The 23,952-nt window shown below is 39.9% G+C and overlaps 1 protein-coding gene across 2 annotated transcripts in view; it reads right to left on the reverse strand.

Annotated features, from left to right (window-relative positions):
* DENND1B (DENN domain containing 1B) overlaps positions 1 to 3,316 on the reverse strand; it is a 159,114-nt gene extending 155,798 nt beyond the window's left edge. The window contains exon 1 of one of the 2 annotated variants that reach the window (XM_032218349.1): positions 2,461 to 3,316. In XM_032218349.1, the coding sequence (XP_032074240.1) occupies positions 2,461 to 2,477 (17 nt within the window). In that variant the 5' untranslated portion in view covers positions 2,478 to 3,316. The remainder of the gene's footprint in view (positions 1 to 2,460) is intronic. The other variant, XM_032218347.1, reaches the window with a different exon arrangement.
* Between the last annotated feature and the right edge of the window lie 20,636 nt (positions 3,317 to 23,952).

A 23,952-nucleotide genomic window follows, 5' to 3' on the forward strand; every position in this document is an offset into this window, starting at 1 on the left:
ATGAAGGATTCTATCATTTCAGTGGGGGAAATCCATTACCTTTCATTATGCAATTTCATTGTGAGTCTTGCAACACTTCCAGTATGCCTCACACATTATTCCTCCTAACTCCTGTAGATATTATAGTCCTCTGTAAATTTTCAAAGCAACTTCTATTGCAGTTCTAATATTTATTTATTTCTTACTGGCCATGTAGAATATAAAATATGATCTCACAAATATTATTATATACAATTGAAATAAATTGAATTTGATAAAGACTTCAGTACACTCCAATTTTTAAATAACACTCACCTAATGACTTAAGGAAAAATTATCCTCATTTGGACATTATGGCGCAGCATGGATTTTTGTTTTACAATCAACTCTAATGGAATTTTGCTAATATTAGTTTTCCCTGAATCACATTTCCCAGTTGTGTTGAAATTAAACTTTCAAAATTTCCAGCCAGTAACTCAAATAATTTATTCGCAAACAAGTGCTAGAATGAGAATGGGTAATTTAAGACAGAACAACAACTGAGAAGTAATAAGCAAACTGTTACTTCCTCTTCAATAATTATTTGAGCTTGCAAATATTAGTGCACATGCAGATGAACATGTGAGCATCCCCCCCCCAACTCTAATAAAGAAGTCACCCTCTGGTTGATTATATAACTACTTGACCAAAAGGATGAATAAATATGTAAATAGAAGACCGGAAGTAGCAGATATTAAACAGCAACTGGATGCGCTACATTCAAGAAAAGTAAACTCCATAGTTGTTTAAGGAAGCATAAACATATGTGTTGTGGAACACAAATTCAATGTATTAAAATAGTCATGAAATTATTATCATTTTACCAAATTTATATTCATGGGGCTTCTACCCTTAAAAACCATCCATTTTCAATTTCTGGATAAGATGTTCTGCTTCTTTACACAAATACTATGTAAATACTATGCTTGCTCAAATAGAAATTAGTCCTTCTGTGAGGCTAACTTATTACTTAGCAACTGTATACAAGATTGCAGCTATAATAGGATTTGCAACTGAGCTCTCTCTCCTGCAATGGTTTGTGTAGTAAAGTCTGCTAACTCCAGAAGGAGCCACGATGACTGAAAAGAAAACTTCTATGATCACAGGTTCTCCAACTACAACCACAGCTTCTTCTTTAGAAACTAGATAAACATCTCATAGGTCAATTTTCTGTTCTGTATTATAACTGCTTCTAGGCTTCCATAAAAAGGCCTTTCACACTTTGTTACTTTGTACCATAAAGTATCACCAGTTCAATATGTGAACCAGTTCATAAAAGCAAGGGCTTCTATGTCTATTCCAGCTGACTCACCATGGACGGATCCTCAGTTTGCAAAACTATTAGAACTAGAGCAGAATGCAAAATTTAGCAAGGTTTGCAAGGTCAAGATTTTAACCCCAATCACCAAATGAAGAAAAAGTTCCTCCATTTTTCATTTGAAAAATCAGTCCCTGGAATTGGCATAGATATTCAAATGGTGCATATTTTTCCAACCCACTGTGGAAATTATTAAAAGCAGAAAATATTTATCTCCATTAATCCCGAGGCATCATTCTGCTCACGTTACTCTGTCATGGGAATTTCCCTGCCAACATCCTCCTACCCCCTCTTGCCATACATGCTACCTTTCCAGTTAATGGGATTCTGGTGCTCCTATCAAACGGTTACCTGGCAGACAGAACTGTTTATTCTTCAAATCCTACCAGTTGGAGGGAGGGGAGGATGGCATCTTAAGATACCCAGGGGCACAATGTGGGCCTTGTGTGTTCATAGCTAGGCTGAGACTGGGCACCAGAAGTGTAGATAGTAGCAGTTGTTCAGGTGGGTTGTGGGTTACCAAGAGATCCTATCAGGCCTTGACCTCCTGTTGGGTTTCTGCCCAATTGTGCCCCTGTGCTTGACTGGGGCGATCTTGCTTGTTGTGTGATTGTGTCAAGTGCTGGGCAAGCAGGCAAAGCCAGCAGAGGCCAAGGCTGGGACGGGGGAAGGCAGGGATTGTGGCACTGCCGGCCATTCAGAGGAGGCCAGCCGGGGTTTGTGCTGCGCAGGGCCGGAGGGGGAGGAGGAGGAGAGCCGCTTGGGACGAGGGACAAAGCGAGCGCAGGCAGAGCCGGGGATCCACCTAAGGGATCCCATGTGATCGCCGAGGGATCTCTCCCCGGCGACCGGCTTTGGGATCGCAGCCCCCGAGAGACGCGCGGCAGAAGCGGGGACGGGGCTCCGCTCCCTTCTTTCCCCGCTGACCTCCGCTCCCGTCTCCGGCCGGCCGCCGCCTCCTCCCCCCGCAGCCGCGCACAGGCCAAGGGGGGCTGGGGGAGGTTTCGAGGCCTAGCCTGGCGCTCCCCTCGCTCCCTCCGCCGCGCCCGCCCAGCGCTTCTCCTCCCCGGCCCACTTGGCCCCGCCGCCCGCCCGCTTCGCCCGCCCGCCCGCCCGGCGCTTACTTGATCCTGCTGTCCATGGTCGCATGTCGGGGCGGGGGGTCCCAGGAGGCGGCGGCGGCGGCCCCTGGAGGGAGAAGGCAGCGCCGGCCCGGCCTGGGCGGAGGGAGGGGACGCTGGTCTGGCTGGCCCTTCTTCCCCCCTCCGGGCTCGCGGGCGGCTTCCCGGGCGTCTCCGCCGAGGGTGGCCCGAGTTCTGGCTCCTTCGCCTGCCCGGCCCGGCGTGACGGCGGCCGCAAAAGCAGCGCCTCCTCCCTCCCTGCCCGCCTCCCTTCCACCTCGCAGTTCCTGGCGCAGAGAAGCGGCCACTTCGGCACCTTGTGGGAAGCAGGAAGCGCTGCGGGGCCGGAGGAGCCGCTTCCCGGGGCCTCGGCCGGGGCCGCTGCGACGGGCGGGAGGGCAAAGCAGCAGCTTCCCCGCAGGGTCCCTCCGGCCAGGAGCTCCGGGGCCCCGTTATTCCCCCCAAGGGGGCAAAGGGAGGCTCTGCCGGGGCCTTTGAGCAACTTCACTCGGGAGGGAGAAAGGAGGGGAAACGGCGCTTCACACTGAACTGAAAGTGAAGATGCTCCTCCGCAGACAAGGCGGCCCACCGCAGGCCTTTCGCTCTGCCCCAACTGGGACCCCGTTTCTGGAGGGATCCGCTGGGCGCCATGAACTCAGCTGATCCCTCGCTGTCAGTTCAGAAGCCTCGCGCGGAAAGAGGGGCAGGCAGTGATCGCATTTTCTTGCAGGGGTGAAATGAAAGACTAACCTGAAAAGGGGGCAAATCTGAAAGAGGTTGATAAGGATTAAAAAATAATACTTGTTTACGTTTATAAATTTGCTTTACGAAGGAAAATTCAAGAGCAGAACTAGAAAAAATAAACAAATCTGAAGGTCAGGTTTCTGAACTGAAGGATTGACCTTTATAATACAAGATGTAGGCTCACCACAGTGGAAAGGGGATGCCACCTTTCCATTTCCATATGTTGCCCTCCCAGAACTTTTTGAAAGTACTAGCCTGGTTTTTCACAGATTTGATAAGAATAGATTGGTAGCGACAGAAATTCCACTCTCGCTAAGTCACCTGCAAATTAGGAAGGCTGCTGTCTATTTGGCCATGAGTTGGCATTATTTGCCTGCATGCAATACTTTAATAGCTGATGAAAATATCAATGGTGTTAAGTTTGCTAAAAGAGTGAAACTGGAGGAAGTTAGCAATAGCAATAGCAGTTAGACTTATATACCGCTTCCTAGGGCTTTCAGCCCTCTCTAAGCGGTTTACAGAGTCAGCATATCACCCCCAACAACAATCCGGGTCCTCATTTCACCCACCTCGGAAGGATGGAAGGCTGAGTCAACCTTGAGCCGGTGAGATTTGAACTGCTGAACTAGCAGTCAGCTGAAGTGGCCTGCAGTACTGCACTCTACCCACTGTGTAGAAGTGGCCTGCAATACTGCACTATACCCACTGTGCCACCTCGGCTCTTTTCAGCTCAAATATAAGTTGCTTATATTGCATTTTTATCTCTTAATGTTGTGTTCCATCAAATCTTGACCTACTCTTGTGGCTCTCCAAGTTGTTCTATGCCTCCTTGCATCAAGCAGGTGCATTCCTCTTGTTTCCAGTACTCTATTCACCCACCTAATGTGCTATTGGCTATTTCAGAACAATCAAATCCTGGAATATACCCATTGCTTTTGGAGATTTCCTAAATTTTGAATGGACAATATAATCAAAAGTTTTGGAGCAGTGTTTCTCAACCTTGGCAACTTGAAGATGTCTGGACTTCAACTCCCAGAATTCCCCAGCCAGCGAACATCTTCAAGTTGCCAAGGTTGAGAAACACTGTTTTGGACTAATATATAACACAAAAGTATAGTCCTTTTTGATATATATTTTTTGCAATTTCCATCAATATTAACTATGTAAACCCCATGTTCCTTTTGGAGCCTGAATGTTCAGTTGCCACTATTTTCACTGTATCTGAAAAAATAAATTGGACTCTAATTGTGTAATTGTCCTTTGGTTTGAAAATTCTTGTCTGTTTCTAAGGACTGGATTAAACATAGTCCTTGACTTATAACCAGTCACTTAGTGACCATTTGAAGTTACGACAGACCCTCCCCAAAAGCTATTTATGTCCTAGTTTCAAAGTAAGGACCACTGCAGCACCCCGTGTTCATTCACCCTTATTTATTTATTTATTTATTTATTAGACTTATATACCGCTTCATAGGGCTTTCAGCCCTCTCTAAGCGGTTTACAAATTTTTTAGCAAATTGAGTTAGCAACTTGCCCCCACAGTCCGGGTCCTCATTTCACCCACCTCGGAAGGATGGAAGGCTGAGTCAACCTTGAGCCGGTGAGATTTGAACCGCTGAACTGCAGATAACAGTCAGCTAAAGTGGCCTGCACTACTGAACCCTAACCACTGCGCCACCTCAGCTCATTAGGTGATAAAAACAGAGTCCCCTTAAAGGAGCATAAGAATAACACCTGCTTTCAGAGGAGCACGAGGCTGCCTCTATAGGAAAGCTGAGTCTCATATCACATCAGCTGCCCACCTCTCTCAGAAGCTGCAAAAAGGTACGTTGGGTGCTACTGGGTCCTGGAGCTGGCCGAGGAGCAGGCCGCCTCCTGCAATTCCTTGAGTGGCCAAGTGGGAAGCAGGCCGGAGACCCGTGAGGACTCCCAGGAGGTGGAAAGCAGAGCCTGAGATACCTCACGGGATAGGAAGACCTTTGGAGAGGTGGGACAGAGGAGTCTGGCCTATGCTGAGCCTATTAGCAATGAACAGACCATTTTCTACACAGAAATATACTTAATTATTGTCCTGGATCATTGTAGCTTACACTTTCCAGCAGTTTTCCGTACAAATTCCTCTCCTACTTTTGCATTTTGTCAGCAGTGATTTTAGAACATTTTTTTTTTCAGTTTTTAATCCATTATTTTTTGTTATTCTTTTCTAATCATTATAACAACTCCACAAAGAAAATAAGCAATTGGGGAGGTAGAAGCTTCTACTGAGTGTTTAACTCTTCCTATAATCAATAAAAGCACAAATGTTTTATAATGAAAGGCAGATACTGTCTAAAAGGGAATAGAAGAAGCAACGGGAAAACAGGTGATTTACAGGTAGGAAACCAAGTGAGATATAGTTGCAGGTAACATCCCCTTTGCTGCAGAGGCAGTCTAGGTTATCCCCAAAAGGAATATTTTTACAAAGCACATTGTAATTTATATGTTTTTGGAGGTTTGGATATAACACTTAAGAATCTTTTTGCTAACCAGACCTTGCCATTTTCACCATTTCCTCTATGAACTTCTCGTTTCAAATAAACTTCTCTATTTTCAACAAAATAAGCTTTTTGGGGGAGGGAAATTTTATTGACATGAAGAGAAGATAAAGGGTTGATCTTGGGGAAATATTTTCACTTTTCACTGAAACATTGGCATAAGGATTATGAAACTATGCTTGAAGACAGTAAATTGGCTTATTTACTGTGAACACGTATCAATTATCACATTTTATTCCCAGCTAAAAGTTTCCTGTGTTTAAAAGGAATTTAAAAGAATTTAAATTGAACTGGAATGAATTCGAGTTATCACGCTAAATTGCACGAATGTTACAAAATCTTTCAGAGAAACACTATTTTTTTTCTCTTTCAATCATTTATGGATCCTGCACAGTTACATCAGATTAACTATAGGTTTTGAAAATAATTTTGAGGTGAAACATTGATACTTCTAAACATACACATACACGCCCAGACATACACACAGAACGCTTATGAAATACCTTAATGATGTATGTTCTCACATCCTTATTAACATCTATGATATATCTCTATAATGTATAAACATCTAATTATGTGAAAGAAATATTACATAAGCTATTTCTGACAAAAGTGAGCAAAAAAATGCTCAGATCCAGAAGGATGAGCCGTCTGTATCTTTTCTTCTTCTCAACTTGAATTTGGTAAAATCCAAGCTCTAAGCAGGGTAGATTGTGCATCAGATATATATTAGCTCCAGCAGGAATGCCCATTGGCTAATAGCAACAGCACTTATATACCGCTCCACAGTGCTTTACGGGACTTTCTAAGTCAAAGTGGTTTACATATTGCTTCCAACAATTTGGGTTTTCATTTTACAATAATATATGCTTTCCTAGTTATAGCTGGTTTTGTTATGTGTGTTTAAATTTTTTCGAAAGTTTGGAGTCTGATATTGATATCAGTCTACCATGTCAACTACAGTTCCAACAATCAGTCAAAGTTACAGTAGCTCTGGATGTATGTTACTCACGACTCTGCCTTGAAGTTCTGACTATTGCAATGTTCCCATACTCGCATGATGGCAATCTGGACACACAGTACTAGACATGTGATTATCATATCACAGCCATCCATGGCCATGTTATCGCTATTTATGACCTTCCTGCTGGTTTCCCAGAAGTACAGTCAATCAGAAAGCTAGCAGGGAAGGTCATAAGTCAAAATCGTACTGTTTCTTGCTTAATGACCAAACTGTTTAACGAAGAATTTTTCACTCCCAATTTTATTGAGGACCACTTATATATTGATAAGGCTGGAAAGTAAAAGTTGGCAATGTTTACATATAAATTGATGGATGACAGGAAGGATTTAAATTTAATCTAATGTGGATTCAATCATAATCAGATAAAAAATGATTTGGTACTTGCAATCAAGCTAGCTGTTAAAATATGTACATTATTTCTACAATGCTTCTAAGACAAATAGTGCAAATTTCAGCAGCAAATTCACTAGTATAATTCTAATTTCTTTCCAAAGTTCAGAACTGTGCTTCTGTTTATGGAAACCCATCGGGCAATCACACTGAAGCAAAAGATGTTGCTCTTGATGCCACCCACAGAAGTCCTGGTGCCTCATAATTCTTTCATTCTATTTTGGCACATGAAACAGAATATGCAGCCAACATCCTATTGTGAGGGTTGCCAACAGTTCCCCCCCCCCACAGCAACTATGTTCATGGTGGTGTTAGTCCACACAGAGTGAAAGTTAAGAAAAAAAAGAGAGAATATGTAAGAGATATGAATTGGAAGTTAAATATTTTCAAGTTTTAAAGAGAAGGTCACTTCCAGAATACTTAGGGTTCCTTTTACATTTTCATTTCATGTATCCTCTTTCTGCTCTAGATTGATCTGGAATCTTTTAGTAGTAAAAAAGTACCACAGAAAATACTATATTAAGGTAACCTATGTGGAGATTTTTGGATTCTTGAATACCAAGATGCTCGCACACAGAGTGAGCAAGATCTCCCCAGTCAAGCACAGGTGGAAACCACATCACTGATTCCTCTATCCAGCATTTACTAAGCCAATGTGGGAACTCTTATCACAACAATGCTGTAGTAAAGTATACCTTCATTTTTAATACTGATGTAGATGAATGAGGATTCTCTTACTACTGCATAACAACAGCTTCCAATGAACAGATTCTTTGCTTATATATTTTGAATATATTTTGAAAACGGTAACAGTGGTACTATTGTCATAATAGAGACAGGAATGAAAGGAATACTGTCAACAGTGATATAAGACTGTAGTCTCATTGACTTTCTGAGGAGTCCCCATCTGTTTTTTATTATTTGGTTCAGATGTTTGGGAGACATTCAAAACATCTTGTATGTCTGAAAGGGCAAAGAAATTGAATGGCATGAGAGAAAAAAATTGTACCAAAATGAATATATTTAATGGCAATGCCACTATGAGTAAATAACATATTTGCAAAATTCTCAAAAGTATTTAAATGAGGGAAGCAAATTGCATGTTTGCTCAATTTGAGAAAAGTGTTGTATATGTAGTATCTGTTTTGAATATCTTAGAGTGCTAAGAAATATGCATATTACACTTTCTATTCAGCTTGTCACTGAATAAAGGTTTTTCCTCACACTAAATATTGAAAACACCAAAAGATCCGTACCATCTGTGTTGTGCCATTGACATCTTTCTATTTCAAAAATTCATGTTTCCTTGACACCCGGAGCCCCCTCCACTGCTGGGTTCAAATTAGGCAGAGGTTCAGTCATCAGCAGAAGAAAGTAACTGCATATGTAGCTGTCAGCAGAATTCTCTGAGACTTTTAGAAAGCTCAGCTAAGACTGAAATATTAATCTTCTACCCAGCTATGTTAATATCAGACTACTTACTGATGGCAATTCCATCAGTCCTACATGCTATCATTAAAAGAGAATTTTACAAGTCGTTAAGGAAAACCCCACGACTGCGACTTCCAACATTAAAAAATTAGAAAATTCACAAGAAATTAGAGTTATACTGGTGAACAGAATAACAGAGTTGGAAGGGACCTTGGAGGTCCTCTAGTCCAACCCCCTGCTTAGGTGGGGGACAAATAGTTTTCCAATATCTTAAAAACTTCCAATGTTGGAACATTCACAACTTCTGGAGGCAAGTTGTTCCACTGATTAATTGTTCTGTCAGAACATTTCTCCTTAGTTCTAGATTGCTTCTCCCCTTGATTAATTTCCACCCATTGCTTCTTCTCCTACCCTCAGGTGCTTTGGAGAATAGCTTGACTCCCTCTTCTTTGTGGCAACCCCTGAGATATTGGAACACTGCTATTATGTCACCACTAGTCCTTCTGTTCATTAAACTAGACATATCCAGTTCCTGCAACCGTTCTTCATATGTTTTAGTTTCCAGTCCCCTAATCATCTTTGTTGCTCTTCTCTGCACTCTTTCTAGAGTCTCCACATCTTTTCTACATCCTGGAGACCAAAACTGAATGCCGTATTCCAAGCGTTACCAAGGCCTTATAAAGTGGTATTAACCCTTCACGTGATCTTGATTCCACTCCTGTTTATGCAGCCTAGAACTGTGTTGGCTTTTTTGGCAGCTGCTGCACACGGCTGGCTCCTATTTAAATGGTTGTCCACTATGACTCCAAGATCCCTCTCACAGTTACTACTATTGAGTGAGGTACCACCTATACTGTATCTATGCATTTTGTTTTTCTTGCTTAAATGTAGAACTTTACTTTTTTCACCATTGAATTTCATTTTGTTAGATAGTAGTCAATGTTCAAGTCTGTCAAGATCCTTCTGTATCTTCCAGAGTGTTGGCTATTTCTGCCAGCCTGGTGTTGTCTGCAAGTTTGATGAGTTCCCCATCTATTCCCTCATCCAAATCATTGATGAAGATGTTGAAGAGTCCTGGGCCTAAAACAGAGCCTTGGGGTCCCCCACTGCATACTTCCCTCCATGTAGATGCAGTTCCATTGAGGACGACACGTTGAGTGCGGTTGGTCAGCCAGTTACGAATCCATCTGGTGGTGACGCTGTCTAACCCACATTCTTCTACTTTGCCTAGTAGTAGGTTACGGTCTACCTTATCAAATGCCTTACTGAAGTCCAAGTAAACTATATCGATGGCATTCCTCTGGTCCACCGATTTTGTCACTTTGTCAAAGAATGCAATAAGATTAGTCTGGCATGATCTGTTTTTGACAAACCCATGTTGGCTTTTGGCTATTACCTTGTTTGCTTCTAGGTGTTCACCGATTTGTTGATTATCTTTTCCAGAATCTTTCCTGGCATTGAGGTCAGGCTGAGGTTTCCTGGATCTATTTTTCTTTCCCTTCTTTGAAGATGGGAACCACATCAGCTCTTTTCCCGTCCTCCGGCAGTTCCCCGGAGCTCCAGGATCCCTGAAAGACAAAGTCCAGTGGTTCTGAGATCTCGTCTGCCAGTCCCTTCAGAACCTTGGGGTGTTCTTGCTGCTAAAATTTGTAGTCTTTGTTTCACTTTACATATTTCAATAGCTTGTTTACTTCCAATTACAAAAAAAATCTGGTGCATAGTTTAATCCAAATTAATTTAATGCAAATTGTTCCTCTCACCCACACATTTATGTATAAACTTTATCACCTTCTACCCACTTTTCCAATCCTAACGCTATACAAGTAGTCCTAAACTTATTACTACAATGGTACCTGAAAATGCATCATTAAGCGGTGTGGTCACTAAGCAAGAAATCATATGATTCTTGCAACTTTTCCTTCCAGCTTCATCACAATATCTATATTACGATTGTGCCCCTTTGGGGATACTGCAATGATCAGAAGTGCAGGGAGAAATCATAACTCTCTTTTTTCATCGGTCACAACTTTTAACAGTCACTAAATGAATGACTGTAAGTTGAGGGCTACCTGTATAGTCATCGACAACAATCCTTATAAATATATCCCCCCTCCTTAGGAGGGAGGGAGTACATTCCAGAGGCGCAAGCAGCAACTGAGCAGAGATACTCTGTCTGAGAGAAATGGGGTGAAGACAGCCGCTCCCTAGTAGTTTACAGCTGCAAGATACACATATTGTAGATGCAACTGATAAGTGTCGTCAATCTGGCAAAACTTTGTCTAGAGATATGAAACAATAAAAAAAAAACTCAGCTTGGAAGAATTGCTATTTGTCATCCTTGGGTTTTGGGCCTGTTATCAATAAAACTCTTTTAATTTTCCAGATGTAGCTATATATGAAATTATTATTACTGGCACTTTGAGATGTTGTATTGTTTGTATGATTTATTGGAGTGGGTTCATTTATATTTTAATGTAAGTCACCCTAAGTCACAAATATGAGATGGATAGCTATATAAATTGAATAAAGGTTTAAAAATTAAAATTCTGATTTACTTTCTATATTTCTGTCCATGCCTTTCTATTTCTCTCTCTTCTCAGTTTCCATCATGTGGCTGACTGTTGTTATCAAATAGCAATAGCAATAGCAGTTAGACTTATATACCGCTTCACAGGGCTTTCAGCCTTCTCTAAGTGGTTTACAGAGTCAGCATATCGCCCCAACAACAATCTGGGTCCTCATTTTACCCACCTCGGAAGGATGGAAGGCTGAGTCAACCTTTGAGCCGGTGAGATTTGAACCGCCGAACTGCTGATCTAGCAGTAGCCTGCAGTGCTGCATTTAACCACTGTGCCACCTCGGCTCACAAAGATATGATTTTTTTTTAATACTAATATTCACAGTATTTAGTAGCTGGTAAATATATCTGAACTCTGAATCAGGTTGGATGAATGTAAAGTAGGATGAATAAATAAGCTTGCAACATTATTTATTGAGTAAACATTAAACAAATGAATGCATTTTAATAATAAAATGATAACAATCTTTTAAAATCAAATCTTGTGGGCTTTTAAACTTTTAAACACATTTATGTTTAATGATGGCAGACATTTTTAAAATTGACTTCTGAGTCCATTGTTCACAAATATAATACATCCAACGTTAAAATATTTTGCTCTATTCTGTATGCATAAGTCAAAGTGTTCTTATCCTTTAATTTTAATCTTCACATCCTTGGTTTCCTCTATGTCAGCCTTCAAAATCCCATCCCATCATGTTTCAAAAATAAAAACAGCTTTTTTTTTTCACAGAAAGGGTTCTTACAATTAATTTTAAAATCTTATTTCAGATCCATGTACCTTTAAACCATTTGTAAGTTTCCAAAACAACATTCTAATAACTCTTTTGCTGTTCATTAAAAAAAAATTGTTTAATTCTTAAACTTGTACTTCAGATTTCTTTCACTAAGGAAAGTGAAGGAAACTCAGTTAGTGCTATAAAGCGTGTTGTTGATCCAAAAGTTACTAATAGCTGAAAAGCAATTAATAACCTCTGAAAGTGATTAGAAGAGAAAGTATGCAAATCCAATATCCATAAAACTCAAAGCTCTGCAGTTTGAGTGAAGATCCCATCTCTCACCTCCCAAAATTCTAAACTCCCACACTTGTAGCCTCTTCACAAGGAGCAACTATCTGGATAACAATTTACATTTAACAGGGTGTTGCAAACCAGTAGTAAAACCGGCAACAACCCACCACTGTATGACATGCCTTTTCAATGACAATAATGATTCTAAAAGTTAAGTAATTCCAAATTAATGGAATCTAACTAACTCTGCTTTGAGTTCAGTCAAGACTTCGACCTCCATGTCTACGTAGGAGAATGTTCCAAATCAGGACAGAGTAGATTTACTCATCCCATTTGGGTATGCAATGTTCCATTTTAATGCAGATTAATCTAGCCAGAGGTTTCACAAAAGAGAATGGCAAAGGAGACCATTTAAAAGTAGGACATACATTAACAAATGAATCTTCTAGCTGAAATTATATATTTTGTGATTTTTCTAAATGGAATTTGTATCAATGTTTTTAAGGGTAATGATTTAATTGTTATCAAGCTTGTATGCATTCGTATATATATGTGTGTGTGTGTGTGTAACATAAAACTCTACTGACTTCTATATCTGTGTTTTGAACCTAGACAAATTATTCCATTATGAAACAGAAAATATATATTTCTTGACATGTCTTTTGGCCATTTAAAATGTTTGCACTCCTGTGGGGTTCCAGCTACTGTCCCTTAAAGCATGCCAGGGGCACAAGAATGATAATGCAGGCATAAACCACAGCCTGGAGAGACTCACAAACATTCTTCCTTGAATTTCCATCAGCTTTGAAAAACAAGATTTTATGGCTGCAAGCAAAACCAAACTTGCCAATGCTTCCACCTCAGTTGACATTAAGCACCTTGTGCTACTTTTCTTAAGGATGTCATTCAAACTCAGATGCAGCTGGATAGCATGGAAAATTAGAGTACATGCCCAAGAATTTGACAGCAGGCTGACACTTCTAAAAGAGCTGTGCATATGGATATCAAAATGTCCTCATTATGCAATATTAAAAGTTTTGTTCTGAACAGGAATGACAATAATGCTGGAGTGCAAAAACCGTAGTTAAACTGAAAAGTTACTCATTACTTCTACAAAATATGTTTCCTTAATAGCATTCAAATGAATTTTGATTATTACTAAGATCCTGGTTCAAATTTTAAGTTTGTTTTTTAAAAGAAATACGAGATATAAGCAGAAATAGGAAGCTGTCCCAAAATAAAGTTTTAGCTATTGAAAGGTCCAGTTTAAGGCAAGGTTCTTTTCTAATTGTCAGTAATATTTTTAGGCTGATGGATATACTTTCAAGAACATCTGATTCTCTGGATCAGTAAGTTACTAATTCAGAATATTTCTATTGTTCAATCAGTTATTGAATAATTGAATATTGCCAAGCACATATGCATAATCATAAAGATAGATTTTTTTACAGCATATCTTCATTCTTTCTATTTTTCTCTCTTCCTGGATTGGATGTGTGAGAGGAACAGCAGTCTTTCTACTCAAAGGACCATTATCTATTTGGGATGGAAAACTGGTTAATTGGTAGTAAACTACTGAGAGGGAGAAAAATTGTAGAGGGGGGAGAAAAATTCTACCCCCGACCTGTAAACCCATTTAAGATTACAGCGAAGAAAAGGGAGAGAGTTTGGGGAAACAGGTGATATGCTTTGTGTAGGGTATGTGTATGCATCAGTAATTTGTGTGAAAGACAAACTGCTATGTGTACAAATGTGCTCACGTGAAAGTGGGAGATGCACATATGGAAGTAGGTGCCCACAAATTTATACTAGTCCCAATCTCCGATTCAACAACCTCTGTGACCCTTGGCCTGTCCTTTATCAGGGCTCTCCAACCTTGACAACTTTAAGACTTGCGCACTTCCAACTCCCAGAGTTCTGGAAGTTGAAATCCACAAGTCTTAAAGTTGCCAAGGTTGGAGACCCATGCTCTATACAGCCATTTCCAGAAATAGTTCTAGTAAAGAAATAAGTAATAATAAGTAAACAATAAATGATTTTTCTCTTCATTTTTAAAAAACCAGAAGGCTTGTATTCCACATAGCCAATAGTGTTCCACTTCCCTTTGCTGTTCTAATTTTACAGTATTAGCATCTCCTGGCCAGAATTCCTAAACACATATGCCCTCCCTCACGGGATAGATTTACATTTTGGCAAAAACTTGAAGGCAGTTGTATTGTCACCTACGTCTGCTGTGACTGCTACAGAAAAATAATTGCAAGTGTAATTTGCATATGCAGACTATCTCACACATTTAGTTAATCTGGTGCCAAAAATGCTGCCAAGAACGTAGGATTTCTGTAAAAGGAAAATTCAACTATTTTCCGCCTATATCAAAATAGCAGTACAGATCAAAATAATTCAATATGCATAATTATCAGATTGTATATTACCAGCTTTTATGATATGACAGTATAAAACAGTAAGCAATATATCTTATTTCCGCTAAGATGAATTACAAAGCATTACTAAGGATTAAATCTATATAATCCTATCTAGATTAATATCACTCAGCAACAAAGAGTACAAATTAATGGACAACTGACCTAGTTATAAAAATGTGGTGCTTTCCATACCACCTATCAATAAAATGAATTTCAATGTCATTTTCTCTAACACAAATAATCCCTTATCTGAGGAAGCTGTATTATTTTCTCATATTAATATTTAAGTGAAAGATAATTTTGTATACCATTTTACCTAGAAAAGTATGGGTATTTTTGTTCACAAATCTAATAAATATAATTTCATTTAATATGAACAGGAGTATTCATATTACAGTATAGCGAAATAAATTTAATAGTATAAATAAAGCAGGTTCTCATTTCAAGAGGTTCCATATGGAAAAAAATAAGGTAACTTAAAAAGTTAGGGGAATAGTTCCAAACTGAGCTTCATTTTTGTCTTTCTACTTCAAATGTCTAAACCATCTTCTGCTTAAATCTTTTTCCGTAATATATTTGAAGAATCAACATATTTATAATTCATTTTATATGTTCCCCTTTCCTGTTTTTATCTGTAAGCCGCCCTGAGTCTCTCGAGAGTGGGCAGCATACAAGTCCTAATAAACACTAAACATTTTGTATTTCCTGTATTAGATGTTAGTGATTTTTGATGATCACTTTCTGCTCCAATGCATTGGGTCTTGTGAAAAATGGCATCCAAAAGAATTGCTTATAAATAAGGGTGCACATGTATTGGCTTTGTTTTTGTGTTTTTTAATGCTCTGCAAGTGTCGTGGCATTAGTTAGCCCTCTGGTTATTGAAGAAAGAGGACTAGGAGCCTGGGGTAGCACCAGAGGTGGGTTGCTCCCGGTTCGACCCAGTTCAGCTGAACCAGTAGTGGAAATGCAAAGCCCGCACACAGCTTGTCAGTACCAACCAGTATAGGAACCCACCGCTGGATAGTATTGACCACTACCTTAAATGCCATGAACCTAGCAGGAACCTGAAGGGCCGGAAGCCGTGGCTGCCAGAAACAAGATTGCAAGACCACAGGAGATGGTGCTGGCACTGCAATCAGGAATCACAGAACCTGTGGAGATAGACTGTGGACTAGAATCATGACTGGGGCAATGACTAAGTCCGAGATGATCTGCAAAGTGCTGTGGTTGGTGTGGTCAGTACTGGCAATGCTAGTGGCGCTTATGGGAATGTCAGAACCAGTAGAGCCCGTCACGCTGAAGGGTGTCCAGAAGTCAGAATTGGCAAGGAGGCACTGCAGACTGTGTGGGTTTTTTTTTAATGTGGCAGATACCTGCCCAAAGTCTTCTGTTTCATGCCATTTCCTAGATGTTTGTCTTCTGGAGGGCAAAGAAGAGGTGGTTTTATTGTGCTTGGCAGCATCAGGATGGAGGGTCTTATATTTCCTTGAAGGTCTTGCTTTGCAATCTGGAGACCCTAGAAGACTTGTTCCAGACTCAGCTTTCTTATCTAATTGTTGTGTTGGTAGCAGCTCTTCCTCTGTCCCTCAAAACCATACTTTCTTCCCACTATAGAGCTGAGAAAGCATGTAGGGATTTTACAGTGGTGATGGAAAGAAGTAGATATGGTGTGAATGTGGGTACGGGGAGCTCTTTCAATCCGTTCCATGTCTCAACTCACAAGGGCTGGTGGACAGATCCTCAATCGCCCTAGATTGGCTCTTGCTCTTAAACGCTAAGTCGATTTGTAATAAATTTGCCTTCACTCCTGGTATTATCACGGGTGAAGCGTGCCCTCTCTGTCTCAGTGTCTATATTCCCCCCAAATATGTATGTTCTAAAATGCCTTGAAAATGTACTGTGTTCCTGGGCCTCGGAATGGGGTAAATGTGGCCGCCTAATTAATTGGTTATTATTGTTTTTGGACTAGACAGATTTTTTTATATATGCTTTATTATACTGTTCATTATATGTTATATATTTGTTTTAAATAGAGAGCCACCCAGAGTTACCCTGGAGTCAGGCAGCATCTAACACTAAGGAAACAAACGAATGAATAGATTTATCCCCATTTCTATCTGGATAACAATCCAGCCTGAAATTGCCTGCATTAGACGATGACTCAAGGTATCTTGATAAAAACCAGTGAGTAGAGATGTTGACACTAATAGAAAAAGTAACTAAACAAACGAGAGCAGCAACAATTCGTGGACATCTTCAGGGGTCTTTCTGGAATCTCCACATCTGAGGCTGTTGTTCCTATACAGAAGCTTCTTGCAGATTTCCTATTCAACAAGGGGAGGCTGGGGGCAGAGGAATAAAAACAGTATGTACAATTCTTACATTTTGTTCCAATTAATTGTATCTGATCAGGATACAAAATACTAAAGGATTTTAATATGTCATACACAGGAATCTGAAATATTAATATAGAAGAGTTGCAAATATGCAAGTTACGCATTGCAATCACCAAGGCTTTCTTCACATCACTGCATCATTTCAGGTTTTCTTATACTTATATACATGCATATATGATAAAATATATAAACCAATCTTTTTGGATACAGAAGCAAAGCTGTAATGAATGAATGAATGAATGAATGAATAAATAAATAAATAAAAGATATCAGTCTATGCTTGATTTTACAGTGAATTTCTCTTCATCATCCATATATGCGACTATTAATAAAGTGTGAGCCTTAGGGCAAATCCAATGCTCTCACTCTGATTTATGTACATCAGCTGATTAGACCAGTGTTTCTCAACCTTGGTGACTTTAAGTCCTGTGGACTTCAACTCCCAGAATTCCCCAGCCAGCGTAGCAGATTCTGGGAGTTGAAGTCCACAGGACTTAAAGTCGCCAAGGTTGAGAAACACTGGATTAGACCAAGGTAGGCAATGGAGACTGTTAAGATTGCATATGATCCTGAGCATCCCTTAGAGCAGGGATGTCAAACTCACGACGTCACGGCAACATCACGTGACGTTTCGGGACTTTTTTCCCATTCGCTAAACCGGGCGTGGTCGTGGTCAGTGCGTGATGCATCTGGCCCGCGGGCTGGGATTTTAACAGCCCTGCCCTACACCATTTCCCAGATAAATTGTCAAACATTAATTGCATCTGAATGTGGGAAATACACAATAACTTAAAATAGATTTGATACAGATTTTTAGAGAAGAAAATATCAGTTTACACACAAGTTCATGGGTGGGCAATCCTATTATCTTCTAGGGAGAAGTTACCAAATTAGGATGGTAGCCACATATATGCGCCTACTTGTATTAACTGATGCATTTATATCTGCACTCATTCATAATAAAAATAAATAAATTTCTAACATTCTTAGCAACAGGCCAATAACAAAAAGGGCCTAATGTCTGCAGCTTTGGGAATCGTAGTTTTTGCAACGCCAGCTCACGGTGGAGCTTGCTAAGATACCTACAAGGATATATTTTTTAAAAAATTATGAAGTGTTAAAAATCTAAGATCTGAAACGGAAGCAGCCAAGAGAACAGGAAAAAGATGTGAGATAAATCAAGCCCTACCTACCAAGCTTCTGTGAATTAATTTGTGAGGATGTGGTGACTTCCTTAGTAATATACTATAGTCAGTAAAAGTGAACTATTTCACAAAACCTTTTTTGGGTTTTAGAATTATATTAACTTTTAGTTAGAGCAGGAAAATTTCTTCAGGTTTGTGCAGAAACCTGAATAAAATTGGCAACTTAAATGAATAGGCGATGCATTTGAGCTTGCACAAGTTCTAAATTACTTTTTATGAATAATTTTCAAAGAACATACAGCCCAAGTGTCTATCACACCGGTGTGTTTTATTACTTATAGCCTGCAGCAAAGATGTAAATATGTTCCTCACAAAATGTCTGCGCCAAGTGTGAGCATCTTCCCAAGGGTTGGGGGGTAACGGTATGTGGGAACGTCCTTGGGATACGGGCAGAAGAAACGTTGCCTAGAAAAACTCTCAGAGAAGGCAGGGAAAGAAACTCAGAAAGTTCTCTAGCTTACCAGGGTGTAAAAAGAGAGGTCAGGAGATTTATACTTTCACACGCTTTTATTAACGTTGCCTTACACTAAAGTTCATTTGGTTGTGTTTCCTGTCTGGTCTATCTGAAATTGACCATACTGGTGAAAGAGTTGCAGGTAACCTCAACAGAAGACAGGTGATACCATCTGAAGAGCTAAAAACAGCTTTAGGCTCATTTTCCCAAAGGGCTGCTGAGGAAGGATGGGTCTACAAATCCTGAGTGCTCCCTTTATTTAATTTTTAAATTGTTTAATGTTGCAGGTGTATTGGTGGCTCCAATTCTGTAATCCATGCTTCCATATATTTTTGAATATATTCAATGGAAATGTATGAAAAATCTATGTTAGTATCTGTGCATCTTTATTTCTGAATATTTAACATTGTGGTTCCTGTTATTCGACAAGTAATGTTGTGTTACTGCGGATACCACTTTGTCCTTTTACAAAGACTTTGAGGAATGCCTCATTGCTGGCATGTGCTATTCAAAATGCCACACTTTTAGAAGTTGTCTCGGGTATCACTTTAGCTTTGGAAGTCTCATTTCTTTAACTGTTCATCTGTATTTTTAACTGCATATCAAAGGTCTGTAAACTGAAAAAACAATGAGGAAAATGGACATTTGAACAAGAGACAGGTGCATTTACTTATTAATTCAGACAGCCCAGATTTACTTTTGCTTACTCCTCCTCTCCCTCTCCCCCAATAAGCCGATCCTGTCCTGTTCCAGATTTTCATAGAGTTATCCAGCTGACAGAGAAATAAAAACAGTCTTGACGCCTTTTACATAATTTCCAACATTCCATTGGTTCAGAAAAAATGAAAAGGATGATACCACAATGATAAAATACCTATTCTTTGCAAATTATACAGTAGTCTGAAGAATGTACCGGTACCCATGTTTATATTTGAATATATGCAAACATTTGTCAGTTATGAGATACTTATTTACTTGCTTATTATTTATTTACTTATTCATTCACTCATCATGCTGAGAAAGAAAATAGAAAGTTAAATTACGATCATAGCTATCAATATCACTAGGAAATAGAGCTCTTAAGGCACATAATCACGTCCAGTTATATAGCAGATCTTCAAGGTTTTCAAAAGGCCAAAAAAGGGTTGGGGGGGGCATCCTAATCTCTGGAGAGAGAATGCTTTAGAGATCAGCAGCGGAGAAGGCAAACCTCCTAGTTCTTGCCAGCCAACATTCCTTGGTTGATGGAATCCATAGCAAGCCCAACATGTCAGACCAAATTGGATGGGTAGAAACCACTATCAAAAGATAATCCTTCTGTTAATCGGGGCCCAAGCCATGAATTGCTTTGAACATGGCAACTAGTACACCTTGAGCTGCACCTGAAAACACACTGGCAATCAATGCAGAAAGTAGGGCGTGCATGCACGCATCTTGACTTGCACAAGCAGTAGGCTGCCACACAAGTGCCCTCTGGCCCACTGCTTACGCAGGTTCAGTTGTGTGTGCACTCCAGCCAGACAGCTGTGCAGCCTAATTCCAAATAGGCCAGGGTCTGGTGGTGACCCATGCCCCAGGAGTTGGGGACCCCTGCCCTAGGCCATGCAGGACTTTATTAGTAATAACCAGTACCGTGAAGCTGGCTGACAACAGATGCAGCTTTCAGAGGAGTGGTAGAGCACTATGCAATGCAGCTGGCACAGGAGTACATGGACAACTGAGATACCCCCGTTATTGCTTGTGCCACAGCATCTTGAACGAGGGTAGCTGTAGCTTCTAGGTAGTCCCCAAGGGTACCACATAGAGAGCTCATTACAATAATCCAATTGTCAGCAACCATTGGTAGCTATACAAATTGGATGAATAAATGAATGAATATATTCTATTGCCAGAAATTTCAATCAGAAGGCCAATTAGACAATTCATATGCAATGAATGTAAATATAAAACTCATCTAATAGTCTCTCAGATGCATGATCACATTAGTTTGTTCTTTACCTTCTGCTTTCTTTTTGAAAGTGGGAATGGAAACAGGAGGCCTTTGGAAAACTAACTGTTGCCATTTTTCTCATTATAATAATAGTTATCTTAATCTCATCCAAAAACCCGAAATTCGTGTGTCTGAAATTTACCAGGAAAATAACCAAACGTTAGTTCTGAAATTCCAGGTTGATTAGTGGGGTAGAGTTAGGGTGGAAATGTGTTGGGGTTTTGGCCCCAGAATCCTTCAGATCACACTTTTATTCTTACTTCTGGGGGGGAAAGAATTTTTTACAACCTCAAAAAATCATTTTATTGCACTGCAAAGTAAAGTGTGAGTGCATTAGTCTGCCACAAGATGGAAAGGGGCGATGGGAAATGCATCAAGGCTACAGATTGCCCACTACTGGTCTGAATACAAGTTGCAGACCATTGTAAAAGCCAATCAAGCCAGAATAATACAGAGAAGCTGTTAAGAGAAAGAGAAAGTTCCATAGCCTAGAGCAGTGTTTCTCAACGTTGGCAACTTGAAGATGTCTGGACTTCAACTCCCAGAATTCCCCAGCCAGCGAATGCTGGCTGGGGAATTCTGGTAGTTGAAGTCCGGACATCTTCAAGTTGCCAACGTTGAGAAACACTGGCCTAGAGAAACTACCAGTGGAATTTAAGTTATCTAGTCTCACTAGTTAATAAGGTTGACTGCAATATCTTATACTTCTATTATTGTTCGGGTTAAAGAAAGTCAATTCATAACCAGGAATAAGAAAAAACCTACACACTGTTACATGAAAGGGAAAACAAATTCTATAAGTCTACTGCAGTTATGCTTGTAAAAAGCAAAATTATAAATACTGTTCTCTACTTCTTTCTAAAATCCAAACAGAATGTATACACCTGCACTGTGGAACGAGGTTCCCAAACTGTCTCTCGCTCATTCTGACAGAAGATGCAGAAATAAAACCATGATGAACAGGAAGTTTAAGCCACTAACACTTTTTATGAATTATCAAGTATCCAAAACCTTTGAGCCTTTGAGTTCACAGCAAGGAACAATGACTCTGTATTTCATAGAGACTTGGCATACAAACCAGCAGCTCCATTAGCAGAGATTCTAATTAATCTTGTGTCTGCTAAAGGAGAAAGGAAAGAATTATCATTAGATAATACTTAATCTTATGCAATCCTAGGTAATTTAGAAATACTGCTTGCATAATGTCAATTACATCTGAAGGTCAAAATATTGTATGCAAATTTCAGTATATAATACCTATTTCATCCGTTAACTTTTTTTTTTGCAAATCATTATTAAAGGACAAATGAAAAAAATATTTATTTAAGAAACTGATAGTTTACATTTTTAAAAAAAAAAAACTTAGGGATTATGTACCATTTTTTGCACCTCAGTAATACACCTGATACGTTGCACATCTATACATAATTATTCATGAAACCAATCTGTTTGCGGAATCAGCATCCACAGATAAAAGGAATTGAAGTGTAGAAGACAGCCTGTGTCATCTAATGAAGTTAGGATTTATTTAAATTCAATTGACCTTAGGGATGTTTCAGGAGTTTGAAGGGTTACTCAGACATTTCATTAAAAGACAAACTTTAAAACTGGAGAAGAGTCATTACTGAATTTCATGGGACTTAGGAAATAGCTTATTTCATCCAGTATCCCATTAATTGCCAGGAGCAAATCAATGATTATGACATTTGCTTACGACATAAAATTAGAAGGCACTTAACTTATTGGAAAATTATCTGAGTGAACGGCCCCAATTCCTTTAAAAAAATAACTTAATAGCCTTATGCAACACTCAGCTAATCTTAGATTTGCTAATGAGAAAGCCAACCATCACTAAGTTAGAACTTGGATCGGGAGACTACTAGGAAATTCCAGGATTGTAAAGTATTATAGAATAAGAAAATAAAGTTGTTTGCCCTTGTCTTCTTCCTATGGCCAATGAGTCTAAATCACCACACTAGCTTCTACCCGTCGGCCGATGGCAAGACTAGACCTCAAGTTCCCCTATTCCTACTTCAGCACTGTAACCAGTGGTGGGTTGCTCCCGGTCCAGCCTGCTTTGGCCAAACTGGTAGTAGCAGCAGTGGGAAGCCCCGCCCGCCCGGACGCTTCTGCGCATGCACAGAAGCGTTGCATGCGCATGGGAGCGTGCACGGGAGTGCGCCCAAAACAGTAATAAAGGTTTTTGCAACCCACCACTGACTGTAACCACTATATCAAACTGGCTCTTGCTTTCCATTGTAGTATACCTTGTATGGTAAAGAGTGTAGCAATACGATGAAACTTAAAAAGGATTAAATACATTTTGCAATTGCCAAAGGATGGTCCATGATAAGCAGATAGAACTTATAGCAATAGCAGTTAGACTTATATACCACTTCATAGGGCTTTCAGCCCTCTCTAAGCGGTTTACAGAGTCAGCATATTGCCCCCAACAACAATCCGGGTCCTCATTTTACCCACCTCGGAAGGATGGAAGGCTGAGTCAACCCTGAGCCGGTGAGATTAGAACAGCCGAACTGCTGAACTGCAGTCAGCTGAAGTAGCCTGCAGTGCTGCATTTAACCACTGTGCCACCTCGGCTCATAACTTAGAACATTACATTATGCAAAATGTCAAAAACTGCAGACTAAGTAGGCAAAATCGACTTTGGGCAGCTTTCACTATTTATTACTTGCATTAGTCTGTGATAGACACTGGCCTGACTTTTATGTGAGAGCACAGATCCGCTGAAGACCAATACGCTTATTCCCTAATTTAATTCCCACCTAACTTTTCTCTCAGTGTTTTGTGAACAAAAAAGAGAAACGAAACAGTGGAGGGGAGGCCTACATTACGGAAACCTTTGTCATGTATTTTGACTCACAAACCACAATGGCACAACTCATACAAAAGACAAAAGACAAAACTAAACAGAAAAAAATCACAATATTGTTTTGGCGGTCCTGGAGAGAAAACAGTCCGGGTGGCTTCTGGGAATTTAAAACAGGCATATTGTGGGGGTTTTGGCCATGGATGTACAGACTGTCCTCATTTAGCAACCACAACTGAGATTGGAAACTCAGTCATTAAGCGAAACTAAGTGGAACGATGACCACACTTATGATCTTGCTTCAATTTTCCTTTACTTTATTGTACAGACCTCAGAAGGTTGTCAGGGGATGGGTAACAAAATTGATTTTTCATCATTATCGTAACAGTAAACAGTCGCTGAATGAGGCAGTCACTAAAAGAGGAATACCTTTATAGGTTTCCTTGGATTAGGCACCACAATTCATTCCCCTATACTGGCAGGACA

This window comes from Thamnophis elegans, chromosome 5 (genome assembly GCF_009769535.1).
Source record: "Thamnophis elegans isolate rThaEle1 chromosome 5, rThaEle1.pri, whole genome shotgun sequence".
NCBI classification, from domain to species: domain Eukaryota; kingdom Metazoa; phylum Chordata; class Lepidosauria; order Squamata; family Colubridae; genus Thamnophis; species Thamnophis elegans.